General features: G+C 40.9%; 5 protein-coding genes across 5 annotated transcripts; 2 read left to right on the top strand and 3 right to left on the bottom strand.

The window, feature by feature from the left end:
- Window positions 1-1,672: 1,672 nt before the first annotated feature.
- EAE98_005097 (uncharacterized protein) lies at window positions 1,673-2,588 on the bottom strand (the record flags this gene model as incomplete). The annotated part of the gene is made up of 2 exons (XM_038952718.1): window positions 1,673-2,023; window positions 2,100-2,588. 2 exons carry the CDS (start codon window positions 2,586-2,588, stop codon window positions 1,673-1,675), a joined length of 840 nt encoding a protein of 279 aa, XP_038810560.1.
- A 1,101-nt stretch (window positions 2,589-3,689) lies between these two features.
- On the top strand, window positions 3,690-4,103 carry EAE98_005096 (uncharacterized protein; the record flags this gene model as incomplete). The annotated part of the gene is made up of 1 exon (XM_038952717.1): window positions 3,690-4,103. The coding sequence occupies one exon, from the start codon at window positions 3,690-3,692 to the stop codon at window positions 4,101-4,103; it is 414 nt and encodes a 137-aa protein (XP_038810559.1).
- A 3,369-nt stretch (window positions 4,104-7,472) lies between these two features.
- On the bottom strand, window positions 7,473-8,933 carry EAE98_005095 (uncharacterized protein; the record flags this gene model as incomplete). Its single annotated transcript, XM_038952716.1, has 5 exons — window positions 7,473-7,784; window positions 7,834-7,971; window positions 8,036-8,344; window positions 8,420-8,749; window positions 8,808-8,933. The coding sequence occupies 5 exons, from the start codon at window positions 8,931-8,933 to the stop codon at window positions 7,473-7,475; spliced, it is 1,215 nt and encodes a 404-aa protein (XP_038810558.1).
- A 1,392-nt stretch (window positions 8,934-10,325) lies between these two features.
- EAE98_005094 (uncharacterized protein) lies at window positions 10,326-11,853 on the top strand (the record flags this gene model as incomplete). Its single annotated transcript, XM_038952715.1, has 2 exons — window positions 10,326-10,996; window positions 11,136-11,853. The coding sequence occupies 2 exons, from the start codon at window positions 10,326-10,328 to the stop codon at window positions 11,851-11,853; spliced, it is 1,389 nt and encodes a 462-aa protein (XP_038810557.1).
- Window positions 11,854-12,840: 987 nt separating this feature from the next.
- Window positions 12,841-14,154, bottom strand: EAE98_005093 (uncharacterized protein; the record flags this gene model as incomplete). The annotated part of the gene is made up of 1 exon (XM_038952714.1): window positions 12,841-14,154. One exon carries the CDS (start codon window positions 14,152-14,154, stop codon window positions 12,841-12,843), a length of 1,314 nt encoding a protein of 437 aa, XP_038810556.1.
- Between the last annotated feature and the right edge of the window lie 2,678 nt (window positions 14,155-16,832).

Genomic DNA, 16,832 nt, shown 5'->3' with positions numbered 1-16,832 from the left:
ATAGCCGCCAAGAGACTGCGCCCGGCAGTGCTGGTTCGGTTAACGCTCCGAGTAAGATATAAGTCTACCTCCGCACCTACCGGACACCCCTACATACCCCTTCATTTCGGACACCTTTACCACCAAAAACCACCGTTGTGATCTATCAATATCTCTACTATAATTCAATACAATCTAATAAGATTGAAATACTATAATCATTGTATTAATAATAATCAGATTCGAAGATATCACTAGATTTTTAGTTATTTTTTGTTAAAGGTTACTTTGAATTAAAATTTGCTTCTCATTTTATATCTAATTCTCATGCAAATAAGAGTATCATTAAATTGCTAATAACTTTTTATCAGTATAATAGTTAGAATTAACTCTCTATATCCTTATCTCTAAATACTTTATTATTATACTTTTAAAGAATCTAATTCTATTTGATTTCTAAATATAAATAATTATTTCTAAAATAATAATAAAGATAATTAGAAGTATTAAAAATATAAGAATCAATGATTTCACAAAAAAATTACTTTTGATAAAACTTTCCTTCTCAAATTGATTTTCAATGTTAATTAATTCTTTAAATATCTCTTTTATTCCTTTTAATTCAACCTTAATTTTATTATTATAAATTAAATAAAATATTTTAAATTTCGATATTTAATAAAATATTACTGCTTTCAAAATCAGATTCAAAATTGCCTCAACTGTTTTAATCCCTTAAATTGATTCTTGGAGGTTAGCTTTTATAATAATAAGGAATAGTATTATTATAATGATAGTGGAAGATCTAGTCAATTTAAGCTTGAGGGATAAATCGAATATATAGAATAGGAGTTGAATTGAAGTCAATTTAGAAGAGCTAGGCTGAGTTGAGATGAATTGCTTGCTTTTTCCTAGATTTTCTTTAAAGAATATTCTAGGTTTATATAGTTTATAATGAAATTCCAGTATATTCTATGCTTATAAATAAGATCGATTTAAATCGAATCTTATAGAATCATTTTAGATAATAAAAAGAAAGTACAACCAATCAATTTAGCGATATTTCCTATATACTTCCATCTAGTTCCATTTCATTCTATTCCATTATAAATCAACTTGATAAGAGATACTATTATACAACTATATGATAATATGATTTGATAATACAAGATCATATTATATATGTATTAGTCATCAAGATATCCCTTATTTAGTAAGATATTAATAAGTGATTTAGTGGACTTATTATGAATCCTCACATTGATTTTGAGATAATTAAGATTGATTATTATGTCATTTGCGGGATTGGTTTTAAAGAGAGGAGCTGTAGAACTAAGGCACAAAATTGGTGGACCTTGGGATATGACTAATTATACAAGTCGTGTAAACAACATCTTGAGCTACTATAACTGGCTTCTAACTCTGATACTAAAAGAGATTACGTATCACCTCTGAAATTAGACTCAGATATGATTTAAATCGCAACATGCATGCAGAATACTTTTCAATAACAATGCAAGCATCCTAAACAAAGTTGAAGTAAGATTTTAATGATATCAAAGCAGATAAGACGGATCTCTAAATTTCCTGGCTCATCAAGAAACCTGACTTGGATTGTGATCCTCGATATCACAGTGCTGGCAGTACCAGTTACTATTGCAATAAATGCTTCAGTTGAGATGCACCAGACTATCTATGCTAACAGTCCCTTCCCAAATTTTTGAATTGTTGCCACAAACCCTTCAATCCAGGTCAAATGGGGCGAGTGACCGCTTGGGCATCTGACGATAGTTATGTTGACTCCAGGTCGGGAGTTTTGTAGTGCAATCATCCCTTCCTGATAAACTGTAGGCAAAGCTAAATCGTCCTCCGTTATAAGATATTTAGACGGCAGAGCAACATATGCATCGTTATGCAAAATGGTTTTGAATATCGGAGATGCCGTCAATGTGGATTCATATTTCTTAGCCTGAGCGTCGTCTAGCCCGTTAAAGAAGTACTTGGCGCCCTCAACTGTAGAAGCAACGCCATTCATTCCATGAACCTGAAAATCGATCGTCGTTAGCAATGCTTAGATGCCTGAAGAGACGGCCATCGGGTGCTGAGTACGCAAAACTTACATGAAATTTGCAGTAGGGTGGAACAACGGGAGAACTTCCATCTTTTGGCTGAAAGAAGCCATTCACAGAATCCCCCACAGGAATCAAGAATGCACAAGCATAGAAAATGCCAATGATACCACCAGAGAGACCACGCTTCTTTCGATTATTTGCTTGCAACTCTGGGATAGCACAAGCGGTCGCTGTGAAGCCGCCAGAAGAGTGACCAAGAACAATGACGTTTTTTTCGCCCTTTTTAATAAGGTCTTGAAGCAATTCATTGATGATGATTAAATCATCCGATGGCTGCGGGTACCCACCGGCCGGAATATCTCGATCATAATCTGGGTTTGCGAGGTCCCCTACATTCAATTTCGTCAAGTCTGACGAGGGCAACTGTGGGCAATATGACTCAATGCCAGCGGCTGTCAAAGCATCTTGGAAGGGTCGATATGGCTCTGGCGTGTGGTAAGATCCATGGCATATGACAACCACAAATGATGAAGACATTTTTTTGATGGATAGAAAGGGGTACTTGGCTGAGGCTGAAGAAAGTAGAAGAGGATGCGGAATGAAATATCATTCCAAAGGGGATGTCTATCACATGGATTGATGGCCTTTGGGCCTTGGGGTCCTTCGCCAAATTAGCAACTGCCACTAATTTGATCTGCCGTGCCGCTGACATGCATCCGCAAAAAAAATGATGAGACTAACGGATTTTACCACCACTCCCTAAGCCAAACTGCCTTGTTATAAGGTTGTCGACTCTCCTAACGGAATACATCTAGACTCGGGCAATTCCGATCAATTAAATGAGGGCTGAATTATAAGCAGAATGAACTCTCAGATTTCTCACAGATAAAGTTCTCAGAGATGGTCATATTCGGCTTAGTACGGATATGCAATATAAACACATGTAAAGATGTAAGATCTTACCTATGTATATAACTAGTGGGGGATGGAGAGGAAAAGCTAGCCTAAATAGGCATATAATGTATGATAAGTTCGACGCTAGAGCCCTAAGGGGTATCGCTGGTCTAATAATAACCATGTTCATTTTACTCGTGCGGCCAGAAAGTATGCAGCTTCGACGCTAGATGCATATACCACAAGATAGTGAACTACAAAAGGACTAACCAGATTTTCATAGCGCCGGAGTTGCATACTTTCTAGCCGCACGAGTAACCTTATGGCTTGCGGGATGACGAAGTAAGCACTAGAAGATACAACAAATTGGTATGTATCATCTTACTGTGTCTCGTTCGTGTGCACTTACCAAGTTGTGGCATACCAGTACCGTACCTTGCTCTACGGAGTAGATTAATTCTGATCCGCAACCCTACTAGGTATGTTTCCTATTCAGAATATCTTCATTTATTACAAAATTATCCGTCGAAACCGAAGTTAAAACACTGTGATTTTGACCAATTAGTCCATTTTCATTTTAGATACTTCGCATGATATCAAGACCGATAAAGCGCATTTGAATAATATACCAAAAATAGATTTTTGCTTAAAATAAGAAAGAAATCTATAATTTATATGATGTATATATAGAAATCTTGAATTTACATTCCAAACGGTAGCTTCACAGCACCACTCGAGGAAAGCATGGTTCCGGACTACGGCAAAACAGTCGCATACCCAGGATACAGACGTGTTCTTACAAAGGCAAGCAAAGATCGGAGTTGGAAGTGGTCTGAAATTTGTCCGGATGCTGTTGTTGGGTTCAGTCCAATCGGGTCCAATTTCTCACTCGCCTTACACTGGGCTCAATATCTTTCGTTGTACGCGTACAACCATGGTCTACTTGAGCCAGCCGATTATGGTAAGGTTCAAGTCGCCTTTCCCGGATCTGAGGGCGGGTACAATGCATTGTTCACGCCTGTCTCGACACGGAGTTTAGGCCGCATCTCGATTCATGCTTCTCTCAATTCTGATAGGTGTGGCGGGAGGATTCTGAATGCAGTTGATCATGGTAGTCCGACTACGTTTCGCGAGCTGTGGCCAAAGATCACCGAATAGTTTGGTCTTCAGGGTGTCGGTCCTGCTGAAGAATGCCAACTCAAGCCAAGCGAATACATAGATAAATACAGGTCACTGTTTGAAGACAATGGAAAACTGAAAGCAGTCAGCGCTGGAGTTGGTGTGGGGAATAAACAGCTCGACAGTGTCGGTTGGTGGCTGGAATTCGATCGACAACTAAGCCCAGACAGGCTGAGAACGTCAGGTTTCGAGGAGGAAAGCAATCCCATTCAGGGTTGGCTGAAGGCTTTCGAGAAGTTCAGAGCAGCTGGCATCATTTTTTAGTCAGTCGCCGGCCATTGTGTTACTAAGAGTAGAGTAAGAAAATGCATTTGATGTGTTGCTGACATCCGTATATCGAAGAGATACGAAACACCGAGGAAAGACTTTTGATTCCCTCTCGCATGCTGATTGAAGGTCTGAAGACACCAGTAAATGCAAATGCGTTTAACTAAGTTTTTGTGCGATGCAACACTTCTTGAACCATGCAAACTCGACATTCAAGAAGATACATACTCAGTGTAAGCAATAGTATTTCCTGTAATCCGTATACAGGTTAAATATTAATGCATATCAATTTTTTCCAAATACATACATACATAGTATAGAATTCGATATTACTAAAGATATCCAATATTAGAATAATATTGAATACTACTAATAAGATATAGGAATACGGATTTTTGATTAATACAGAACAAGCCGAAATATACGAATTTGAGATTATCTCTAAATTTCATCAATTTTATTGAATATTTTGATCTTTTTAATGTCTTTGAATATAAATATTGATATTATAAAACCTATTAAATCATTAGAGAAAAGGGTTTATTGAATTAATTGATTAATTGAGGTTTTAAAACAAAGGAGAGTTCTAATAAGCTATTATATACTTAGTCAGCTACTATACTACATGTTTTAATTATCTAGGCTTTATTGAGATTAGTATTATCTTTTTATTTTTATATTCAGTTCTCCCGTATATCTTCCTAGGCATCTGTTTTAAATGATATCTACAATAATAAATATTTAATTATCTAATACGCACTATCTGTCATATCAAAAGCTTCATACACGCCGGCATTTTACTATAATATACTATTGTCTATACTATATATACTCCCTTAGCAGACTTACTCAGCCTCCCCTTTCGAGAACCCATAATCATGCAGTACCTATAACTTCTATCCCTGCGTGCCGAGACGCAGTTGATGGCTGGAAAGAAGTAGCAATTGCAGCATGCTTAATTGTAAAAGTAGGCGGGCTAGCCGTTCTCATATATGTAACAATATACTGGCTGCCTGTAGCTTCACGTGATCTGGTATCCAACTGCGTCTGATGACCCAGGAATGGAAACCAACTTTTCTTTGAAGAAATCGTAGGCTTGAAGCAGTAGTTATGATGGAGACACCCTAAGATGTGGATCCAGTATTAAGCAACTGAACTGATACAGAGCCATCAGTATTCTTGAAAGTGCTAGTCGAGAGACTAGAAGGTGCACCTCAAGGCTTTTCGAAAGACAGCTCATTGGGCGTAATATCAAATATTAATACTTGGATTCCGAAGAAGTACGCCGAAGATACATTGAGTAGTTGATTACCCAAAGACTGTGGTCAATCGACTAAGAAGATAAAGAGCTGTTTCCAAGCCTCAGCAATCCATATTAGTTTCATAATCTGTCATTGAATCTTCCAAAAGCTTTCTTGACCTTGAAAAGGTTCCATCACAACTAATTGATCATTTAGGGCAAGGAAAATACCCATCAGATACAAAAGGTGTGTAAAGCTAGTTTCAGTAGCTTCTCCATAAAATAATCAATTATGCAATGTATTCATCCAGCATGGAATTTATCGCTACGAGACGACTTAACCTTATGAAATTGTCGGTTTGGAACAAAGCGGGGCTTGGATACGTAGAATTACATGGGAGTTTGTAAGGATCGGAAGCTCCAGTCTCCCACGTGATGCAATCCTTAAGAGTGCGGCCGAAAACCGAGACATCAATGCCGATGTGGGGATACCTTCATTTCAACGAGACAATGGATAACGCTGAAATGAGGGTGCGATGGTTCTCATATCCATAATCTTAGATCGTCCGACGTTTCACTTCTGAATTACCGTTCCCTCATTTCCACAATCTTCTCTACCTCTGCCATCCCGGGCCTCCACTTTATCCTCCGCTAACTTTCAAAGGTGGGATATTTATTCAGTCCCTGGCAATAGTATCTTCGCTGGGAAATCGGGTACCTCACGACCTGTTTCGAGACGGAACATCGGCACTGTGTACCGGGCCCATTTTGGAGATTATTCGTACCTACTCCATGCAACTATTTCCCCTCAAAAATGCTTGTTTTTGAACTTAGTTTTGTCACTAAAAAGTTAAGTCTTGCTCCGGGCAGGGGATAGTCAAGGCGGGACTTATGAACTACTGTGCGCCCTAGCAATAACGTTGCTGCAGTTTGCTGCTAGGCTGAATTTCCGTGTTGGTATCCACATCTAGAAATTTCACACCTGCCTTCGTAACTGCCGGATAGTGACCATTTGGAATTATTTTATACATTCGTTTATATCGCATGAAATTCGTCTGCTCTGTGCGACTACTGGTTACTCTCCAGTTTGGAGAATTAGTGAGGACCAACAGCCATTCACTCCAGGCACTAGCCAAACTCTCCATTCTCCAAGAAAGGCCCGGAGGTGGGATATCGTACTTGGAGAGACATTCGCGAGTGGTTATGGAAGCTATCATAGCCTAGGTCATAATATTTCTGTTTCTTCATGAATTTATCCCTAAAAAGACGGTTGGCTCTAGTAATGATCCTCCAATCTGGAAATTTTTGACTCACACCTCCTTTGACAGGCCTAGTTTACCAGTGTGTACTTGGATAGATGGACTTATGTTGTCGGCAAGAATCCCTGATACACAAGATATCTTGGTGAGTCGGTAATGAGACCTTTCATCTTTCAATCGTGGTTTCTGAAAACTTTCAGAGGGCTTCCTTGTTCACGTGACTTTACAGACAGATCGTTGATAGTAACGCCTATGAGAGATACGTTTGAGTATTTGCACGCTAGAAATATGGGGATCAAGCTACTTGAGGGTCACAGACTCGGAGATACCGATATAAGAGATAGTGACGAATAGTGAAAGCCAATAATATTGTCCTATCCTGAAGTTGGCTACAGGCACTGAGAGTAATACGCATTACTATAAGTGCAAGTGTATGGTGAGGCGCACGCGGTTCCTCCAGTATAACCACTTCCTCCACATTTTCCACATTGGGCGACTGCTCGGGCACCACTGCTAGAAGTACCGATTGGGGCGGCACCGGTTGAAGTCGGCTTGACAACCAAAGTTGTCATTCCGCTTCCACTAATTTTTTGTTATTTTGTAAACAGCCATATCATGGCTTGCTAAAGATCCAGATATGCTAGTTCCTGATCCTTTTTTACCGCTGTAGAACTCTGTCCAGCTCCATGTGCCAGAGCCTAATCCAGGAACACTGCTAAGTGCAACGTTATAGTTGAGCGCACCATTTGCAGCTACGATGCCAACCACGACACCATCGGAGAGCGGCCCAGCCCAGTAGGGATATAGCTGTCCAGATGTTGGCCCTGCCTGACCCGATGGAGTGAAATAGGTAGCTGCTTTTCCAAGGGAATCTTGATTGATGGAAATTATACCCTAATCTCGTTAGACGTGGAAAAGTGGACACCACCGAAGAAAAACTTACTGCGTTTTTGATTATAGCGAGGGAAGAAGACTTTATACTGGCAAGATTTGTACCAATAATCAATGGAGACTTGGCGATTGCCCAAAGACCAAAATGTGCTCGCTCTTCGGCTTCGGAGAGACCACCATTACCAATTTCCTATACTCAGTCAATCTGAGAAGCCGTAACAGGGAATCTCTTTAAGCTGGGCAGTTTGACTTACCAACATATCCAAGTCATTAAACCCGCCAGGACCGGAATATTTCGAGATCCCCGCTGCAGTGTTGGCAATCGATGAGACTGAGGACCAGGAGTTTTGAATATCACCAGTGACTCTCCAGGAATTCCCAACCGATCCGCCCCAGGTCCATACACTGTCCACTCCCCAAGAGCACAAGGAGTATAGTATGGGATGGGACACGGTTTTCAAGGCATTACCGAATGTCTGATACCAAGCTTCCGAGTTTCGTGCAATCCAGCATGTTTGTGGAACTTGTCCGTTGCAGGGAGTGTAGCAGTTGTCATATTTCCACTGAAAGAGTAAGATTTAGCTTCAACACCTTCGAAGAAAATTGGAGAACAGGAGAGTAAAGCAGATTATTCTCACGTAATCGACCCCCCAGCTACCTAGTAAAGTAGCATCTTGCTGCTCATGTCCCTGGGAGCCTGGGTATCCTGCGCACGTCATGGTACCCGCATCACCATATAATCCAAACTTAAGCCCCATACCATGAATCTGATTGACGGTGTGTGCTATACCGTTAGGCCATTTACTGGGATCAGCGACAAGGTTGCCGGAGGAGTTGCGGGACTTGGTGTGCCAGCAGTCATCTATATTCACGTATATGTAGCCAAGGTTTTTGAGCCCCAGGTTTACAAACTGGTTTGCTGCAGTCATTGCCGAAGAAGCTGAAGCACCATTGCATCCAAAGGCATTCTGAGGATGAATCAGTAATTGTGAGTCTGGGTACGGAATAGTGAGAAGAGGGAGTTACCCAGCTGTTCCAACCCAAAGCAGGAGTACGACCAAGGCCGTTGCTGATACGCACTTCCAAATTGCGACTATCCACGGTAGAACCCAGGAAGCCTACAATGAAGGCGGGGAATAATTGAGAGCGCATCTTTTAGAATGGTGTAAGAAGTTGTGGAATGGAGTAAACTGCCAAAGCAATCGTTTTATGCACCACGACCGTGGCCGTTATATGATATTATTTTACCACTGAGTCTACTAAGTTAGATCACTTCGGACCATTCTTGAATATAGCCGTACAGCCACTTCGCTCAAGGTATTCCCCGGAATACGATATGCTCCACATTTTAGAGTTTGCCGATCTACTCGTTCCCCGAAGGTAAAGCTGTAGATTTTGCAGCTTACCAGACAGGATAGGCAAATCAGACATTGAGATCTCTTGTTCTTTGAGGAGAAGGACCGTCATTAGTTGAAACTTGATACCTAAAGTCGAATATCATTGGCGCGGATACTAGTAAATTAAAGATGGACCTCTGTGCTTCTCGTCCCCATACCAAAAAGATATATACTGTCACCGGCAGTTAGTAGATTGGGCCATGATTGGGGCGTATAACCTTATTGTTGCGGCTGAATGTCAATGCGGGGTAACTCGCTAGGAAACTTAATTAAGGTTAATTTAACTGCACCATTTAACCATTATCAGCACCTAGATCAGCAGGTGATTTCCTAGGTTGTAGCCGAGAAAGGAATGAAGGCGGTTAGCTCAATCTAATGGAGACACAAGTGTGCCAAATCTTACGTGATAGTTCCCACTGAGGAAGGATACTGAGTGTTCTACAAGAGGCATTTTTCAGATGAACATACTTTTCCCCGTATGAAACCAATGATTAAGGAAGTGGATAGACTAATATGAACGGAGAAGATCAGGAAAAGTGGAGCGGCGGATAATTTGATGATGCCCAAAAGTGGAGCTCTCGTATAAACTGCTCATACTTAGGGATGGGCGAATTATATAATTTGGGGGTCGATTATATAATTTTATATTATAATGCTTTTTGAGGCATATAAAATATTATGCCAAGTTTATGCACGTGTTTTTCGGGCTAATAAGACCATCAGGATGAATGAAAGTGGGTCGTTTTTGGAAAAAGTTTTTAATAGGTTCTAATTTTCAATTTAGTGTATAATTAGACCCAAAAGTCAGGTGCTAATCATGTGATTTATATACTAATTATCTTCTTTTCAAAATAGCTTCAAAATAGCCTTTTATAGGGTTTTTATAGGGTTTTATAGGATTTCATGATTAGTCATAATATAATGCAATCTGAGCGATATTACATATTATATTTGATTGAGCGATATACGATATTATATATCATCAAATCGCCCAACCCTAGTCATACTTCATTTCAACTCCCTGATATATTATGCCACTGACATTTTGTTATGAGTTTCAGCTTTATTCGCAAGCTTTTTTATCCTTCCGAGTTACAAAACTATCATTAGATACAGTGGGATCTCAGGGAGTTGACGCGCCGCCAAAATGCCTCAATCATTGAATTCGATTTCATGGAAGGCGAAATGCGTTGCAACAGCCGCACTACTCCTCTGCCCTCTTTTGAGCAAAATTGGACTTGTTGGAGCTGACAATCCCTTTGTACAGACGATTTACACAGCAGATCCGGCACCGATGGTCTATGATGATCGTGTGTATGCCTTTCTTGACCATGACAACGATGGCGCTACGACCTACGTGATGACAGAATGGCGTCTTTTCTCAACAGCAGACATGGCAAACTGGCAAGATCACGGATCTCCTGCCAGCCTGGCCACCTTCAGCTGGGCCAACGCCAATGCATGGGCTCCGCAAGTTGTTGCCCGTCATGGGAAGTTCTATATGTACGCCCCAATGCGCCACACTACCGGTGCAATGGCTGTGGGAGTCGCCGTGAGTTCCACCATCACAGGCCCGTACAAAGACGCCTTGGGAAAACCTTTGGTCGAGAATAACGAGATAGACCCGACGGTCTTCATCGATGATGACGGTCAAGCTTATTTGTACTGGGGAAATCCAGATCTGTACTACGTCAAGTTGAACCAGGATATGATCTCATACAGTGGAAGTATAATGAAGACTTCGCTCACAGTTGCTGGCTTTGGGCCAAGGACTGGTAGCAGTACGTCGCGCGCGACATCCTTTGAAGAAGCACCTTGGTAAGTCATTTTCTCCAATCCTTCTCCCATCAATGTCCTTAGTCAATACGTGTCTGCAACCCATGGCTTTACGTCCCAGTCTTTTGATTCTTCCACATCTTCGAAAATGGTGCACTAACAATAATCTCTCGTTTACCAGGCTTTACAAGCGCAACGGCACCTATTATCTGGCTTACGCAGCAAATTGCTGTTCCGAAGACATCCGATATTCAACCGCCCCTAGTGTCACAGGGCCCTGGACATACCGAGGAGTTATCATGGCAAGTGCCGGCTCAAGCTTTACAAATCATGAAGGCATCATTGATTACAAGGGCAACTCATACTTTTTCTACCACAATGGTGCCTTGCCCGGCGGGGGAGGTTATCAGAGGTCAGCATGCGTTGAAAGATTTGTCTACAACTCTGATGGTACTATTCCTACAATTAAGATGACGACAGCTGGGCCCCCGCAAATTGGCACTTTGAATCCTTATGTGCAGCAGGAGGCAGAGACAGCAGCTTGGTCCCAGGGTGTAAAGACGGAGGTCTGCAGTGAAGGCGGCATGGACGTTAGTAGCATTAACAACGGCGACTATATCAAGGTTAAGGGTGTTGCCTTCGGTACCGGGGCTAAGTCTTTCTCTGCTCGCGTTTCTTCCGCCACCAACGGAGGTACGATTCAAGCGCGCCTAGGGAGCACTTCAGGCACTCTTGTTGGAACTTGCACTGTATCAGGCACTGGCGGCTGGCAGACATGGAAGACTGTAACTTGTCCAATAAGTGGGGCCACAGGAACCCAAGATTTGTACTTTGTCTTTGCAGGTAGTGGTTCTGGCTTCTTGATTAACTTCAACTGGTGGCGCTTTGACGAAAAATAACTGGATTTCCATTTGTTTCTACCTCTTTACACTTTATGTGAAAAACAGAGCGGCTGTATCCTTCAAACAGTGGCAATGAGTGAGAAAAAAAAGATATTCTAGAGTGGGCCACTAATCGTAAATCATGCTTCGGATCCTCCGGCGGAGCACAGAGATCCTTCGGATTTGGAGGATATCCGAATGCCTTTCTTTATGATCGATTGCAATCTATTTTACAACATGGAGAGATGGCTCTTATTTTTTGTAGCTTTTCAATCAAACTTGCTTGTATCAAATTAAATTGCCTTGCACCACTTGCTGAACAACTTTCACTAAATAGTTGACCAGAATCGTCTCTCGGCACTGGTGTCTCGAGCTGTATTTTAATGATAGCTCAACGACCTCCAGCAACGTTTTGGTTACCTCGCCATCTTCCAGAGGGGCCACTGTGGTGGCCCAGATATGCTTCAACGTCATTGTCCGTAGCAGGTGTTCGTTGTCTGTGCAGCGTGTTCGTTGTCCCTAGCCAACCAAATATGACGTCACTACTATCGAAGTGAAGTGAATTTTAGGATATATAACTAACCATTCTCACTATTATAACTCTAGATCATACGGATGCCTGAGGATCTGAGAGTTAAAGGGTGGCCACTATTTAGTACCTAGTAGTAAATCTTTATATAGAGATTAGATAATAAAGTAAAGTTGAGATATCTTCACTTTTAATATAATAATAGGAAAGATGCCTAATAAAAAAATGTATTTCAGGAATTTGATACATACCACCAAAGTAAAGCGTATTCAAAATACGAAAAATACTAATTACAACACTGAGGTCTATATAAGTAAGAATATATTTCCTTTGTATATGGAGCTTTATATACAACTCAACGGTATAGACACTTTTGCTTCTATACAAATTGACCATTCGTCTAACCTGGACTTCACCCTTTCAATAGTGCTACAAATCTGCCCCGGAGAGGATGGGCCCAGAAGATGGGGAACGGTTCAGTACCAAGGATGTGCAGGAAAGGTCAGAGTGGCCTGTAGTGGCGCCTCGCTAATGTTCTGCATTACCGTTTCTTCTAGCTCTGCTATATCCTCCTTGACCCTCCTGTCCAACGACTCCTCGAAATCAGCCGACTGTTCGTCCATCTCTCTACGGAGCGTGTCCATTATTCGTGACTCGGCCTGCCCAACGAGTTCCACCATTTCCTTCTTGTGGGCCGCAAGTGCATCGTCGAAACGCTGTTCAAGGGCTGACAGGCGCGACTGCAGAAGATCCTCTATGTCGGCTGGGCGTCGCGATTTCTGCTCTTGGCATATCTCGGGACTGCTGCCTCGACGAAGACGCTTTTTGCCTTTGTCGAGGTCAAGGTAGACAGGGGCAGAGCCTGACGCTTCATATTCTGGAGGATGATCGTGCACTTCACTGCCAGTATCATCGTCGTCGCCCGCTGTGCTAGATTCCAGGCTGTCTCCCTCAATTATCTTGCCCCCTTGGCCCTGGTACAATGTAGCCGCACTCGCAAACGAAACGATGCTACCAGCTAACGGCTCGGAGACAGCTGCGCAGAACTGTCGTATCCGTGCAGCAGACAGAGTCCGTGGCGGTACGGCAGCGTACACGGTCCACGACATCTGTCTAGCCAAATGAAAAAAGGAGGTGATGATAGTCCCTGACGCTTTGTTCTTGGGTTCGAGTGGCGTAGGTGGCAGCACCAGGGCCGGCGGCTTAGACATCGTAAATACAAGTGCTATAGTATCATTTCCCAATACCTTGTCTACGGGCTCTGCTTCAAAAGATAGCTGCTGAATGCGCTCAGGGTAGATATGGATGAAGATGTTGGTCCTGCCATCGCGACGCGAACCAGGTGCCTGCTTGAGCTGGACAGAGGCGCGCAATTTGAAGAAGGCCTTGTTGGAAGACATCACCCAGTGAAAGTCGAAGAGTAAGCCAGGCAAGCGCTGCCCTTCCCCCCACGACGCAAGAGCAGAGATCTTGGTCACGTCGATTTTCTTAGGCCATGTTGGTTCGATGTGTCCCACAGAGGGCGCACCAGAGCTGCTACTTTTAGGCGACAGAGACGGGGAAGCACGAGTACTAGGAGACGCAGTCTCAATGTGTTCGTCTCGCGTTGGGGATCGATTAAGGCGTGCTTGGTCAGGGCTTTGCGCGGTGTGACTTTCCTGTTCGATTTCGAGATCTGGGTTGAGCCTAGGCGTGTTCGGATCTATCGTGGGGCCAAACGTAGTCGATCGAGGGGAGGGTGACGACGTGGGATCGGTGGGAGAAGAGCATTCTGCAGTACTGACGATCATAGTGACCGGTTTCTCGTACTATATACACTGTCAGTTCAAACGACCACTCGCAACAAACCTGGGCGTGGTAAACACGTCAAGACGATCCCTCTAGGCCAGCCCCGTCTCGCGATAGAGCTGGGCTAAGTGGTGGTAATCGGCTTTCTTTGAAGATTAACCAAACGGTTATGGGATCGAGGGTCCGGTCGCTTTCATTCCTGCACGCCCAGCCTAGCCACAACACACTATATGACGAGCTCCAGTGCTGCAAGATGCACCAGCACCCAGGGTCTTCCGTCGTCCGTAGAGCGACGGGTAGAAGCCTGTCAAAAGTTGGTGCTGGCCGCGAGACACTGGTCGTCGAGAGTATCGTAGACTGTAGGCAGGCGGTACACGGTTACCTGCTGTCGCAGAAGGCACCTTGGAACTACTTTGGGGTCGGCCGGGATAGAATAAGAAGTGGTGTTGATAGTGTGTGGTCTGCGACAGTGGTGATAATGGTAGAGATGTGGGGAGCCCAAGTTGGCAATGACTAATTATCAGAGAAATGCTTATATTGAGGGTGATCTTCAGGATCCGATCACGAGAGCGGAGATCGATTCCAAGTCCGATCCTGTTATCGGTGATCCGCTTTTTTTCATACCGCGGTATATCTAATCATTATATGATTACTGTAAAAACTCGATAAACTCAGAATCTACTTAACCGTATTTAACCTAGCATATTATCAATCCCCCCTAGATAGAATAATAGAATTCCAATACTTTTTCAATCTTTTTTTTATTATATTTTTAAATTCAATAATATCAAATAAATCGATTTTATATTATATAATTTTTATTTTGAAAACATAAATAATAGAGTATTATATAATATAATCTGTAAATTCAATTTATTTTAAAAGGATTTTAATTGAATTATAATCATTAATATAGATTTTGTTTTATTTATTTTAAAATTCGAAATAAATTTAATATATATTTTTATTTTTTAAATACTTTTATTTTTAAATTAATCTATTAGAATATTATTATAAAAGAATATTGGAAAGGAAAGAATTTATTATGAGTAGATAGGAAAAAGTTTTAAAATTGAATTTTTTAATAAATTAGTAAAGAGTAATGCTATTATTAGATATATATTTATTTTTTATAAGTGGAGATGGAGGGATAGGGATAGTTTTAATTGATTTATAGAATGATAGAAGGGTAATAATATATGATGATATGAAAATTTTGAAGTTATTTAGTATATTATAAAAAAAAGATTGTTTTAGAGTTTTTTGAGTTTATTGTTTTTAATTAAGAATATTTTAAAGTATTAGAGAATATATTAAAGAGTAAGATAAAGAAGGAGGGGATAAAGAAGAAGGGAATAAAGGAGGAGAGAATAAAAGAGGATGGAATAAGGGAGGATGAAATTGTTGGGACAGGGATCATGTGACCGCACTAGCGCATGCGCTAGCGCCCCCGCACTATAGCATATACATTTATAGCCTTTAACTTTTAGAATCTTAAGCAATATTACAACAGTATAAATTATTAGTATTATATTACTTCACTATCCTTATGATGATATCAATACTGATCAATGATATTATAGATCAGGAGCCTAATATCTTAATTTCAAATATAATGTGGGTTTGTGATTAAAATTAATATTTTTTTGAAGAGGTATAAGCTTTTGTATTAAAGTAATATGGTTTAATACCTATTCTTGTGTGAATAAGGATTGTTAGTAATGTGGCAATAGTTCTTATATTTAATATTAATTCAATATGGTTTAATATTAACAAATGAGTTTAATCGGCAATGTGGCAATAACCCTTACACTCAATCTTAATTTATATTTTATTCTTTGAAGTAATGTGTATTAAAGAATACAAACCAGTAGCTATCAGCTTGAGTTAAGCATTATTTTTTATAAATAGATATAATTTTATTGAATTTAGTAAAATTATATTTAAATATTTTATCTTATTTTATTACCTATCTGCTATCTATTAATATAGTAGGATTTTATAAAGACAACTTTATAGAATATAAGCTTAAATATAAGAATAATATTGGAAGTATAGCAGAATCCATTATATTATCAGTTATTATAACTAATGATTTTGATATAATAGCTGAGAGATAGTAAGACTATCACGGGGCAGGCAGGCAGGATCAGGAATCTATATTCGGCGGTGTTAAGAATAGTAGGTACAGGGTGTAGACTAAGATATAGCTTAAAGAGCTATAATATAGGATCTTCTAATGTAAAGATATACAGAGTTTTCACTTATAAGTTAGTCTAACAGGGCCTAGCTTATTGTTTATTGGTTACATATATCCACACTGTAACATTACCCCCCTTCTTTAGGCCGAGCTCCGATAAGGCGGCAAGTCACGGTTTACAGTCTTACAAACAGGCGGTTCGGTTCAGGCAGGTCCAGGCTTATCGGGATATTTACAATGGAAGTTGCAAATCAGTTCCTACATACCTTCTAGGTAGCTGGTGGATTCTTTAGTTGGCTTATCATAGCCAACCTAGTGGATAGTATATTTCAGGCGAGGTTCTCCACAACCTTTTCTTTCTTAGCAAAAGTTCAGGATCTCGGCGGCCTCGAAATACTCTAAGCCATCGACTTCTACAAAGAGTAGCAGTGGATTACACTACCTAGAAACAGAATCATTATATGTGGGGTACAATAGGTT

The sequence above is a fragment of the Botrytis deweyae genome (genome assembly GCF_014898535.1).
Source record: "Botrytis deweyae strain B1 chromosome Unknown BDEW_010, whole genome shotgun sequence".
Classification (NCBI taxonomy): Eukaryota; Fungi; Ascomycota; class Leotiomycetes; order Helotiales; family Sclerotiniaceae; genus Botrytis; species Botrytis deweyae.
Note: the sequence above shows the minus strand (reverse complement) of the source record. Positions and strands in the feature narration are given on the sequence as shown.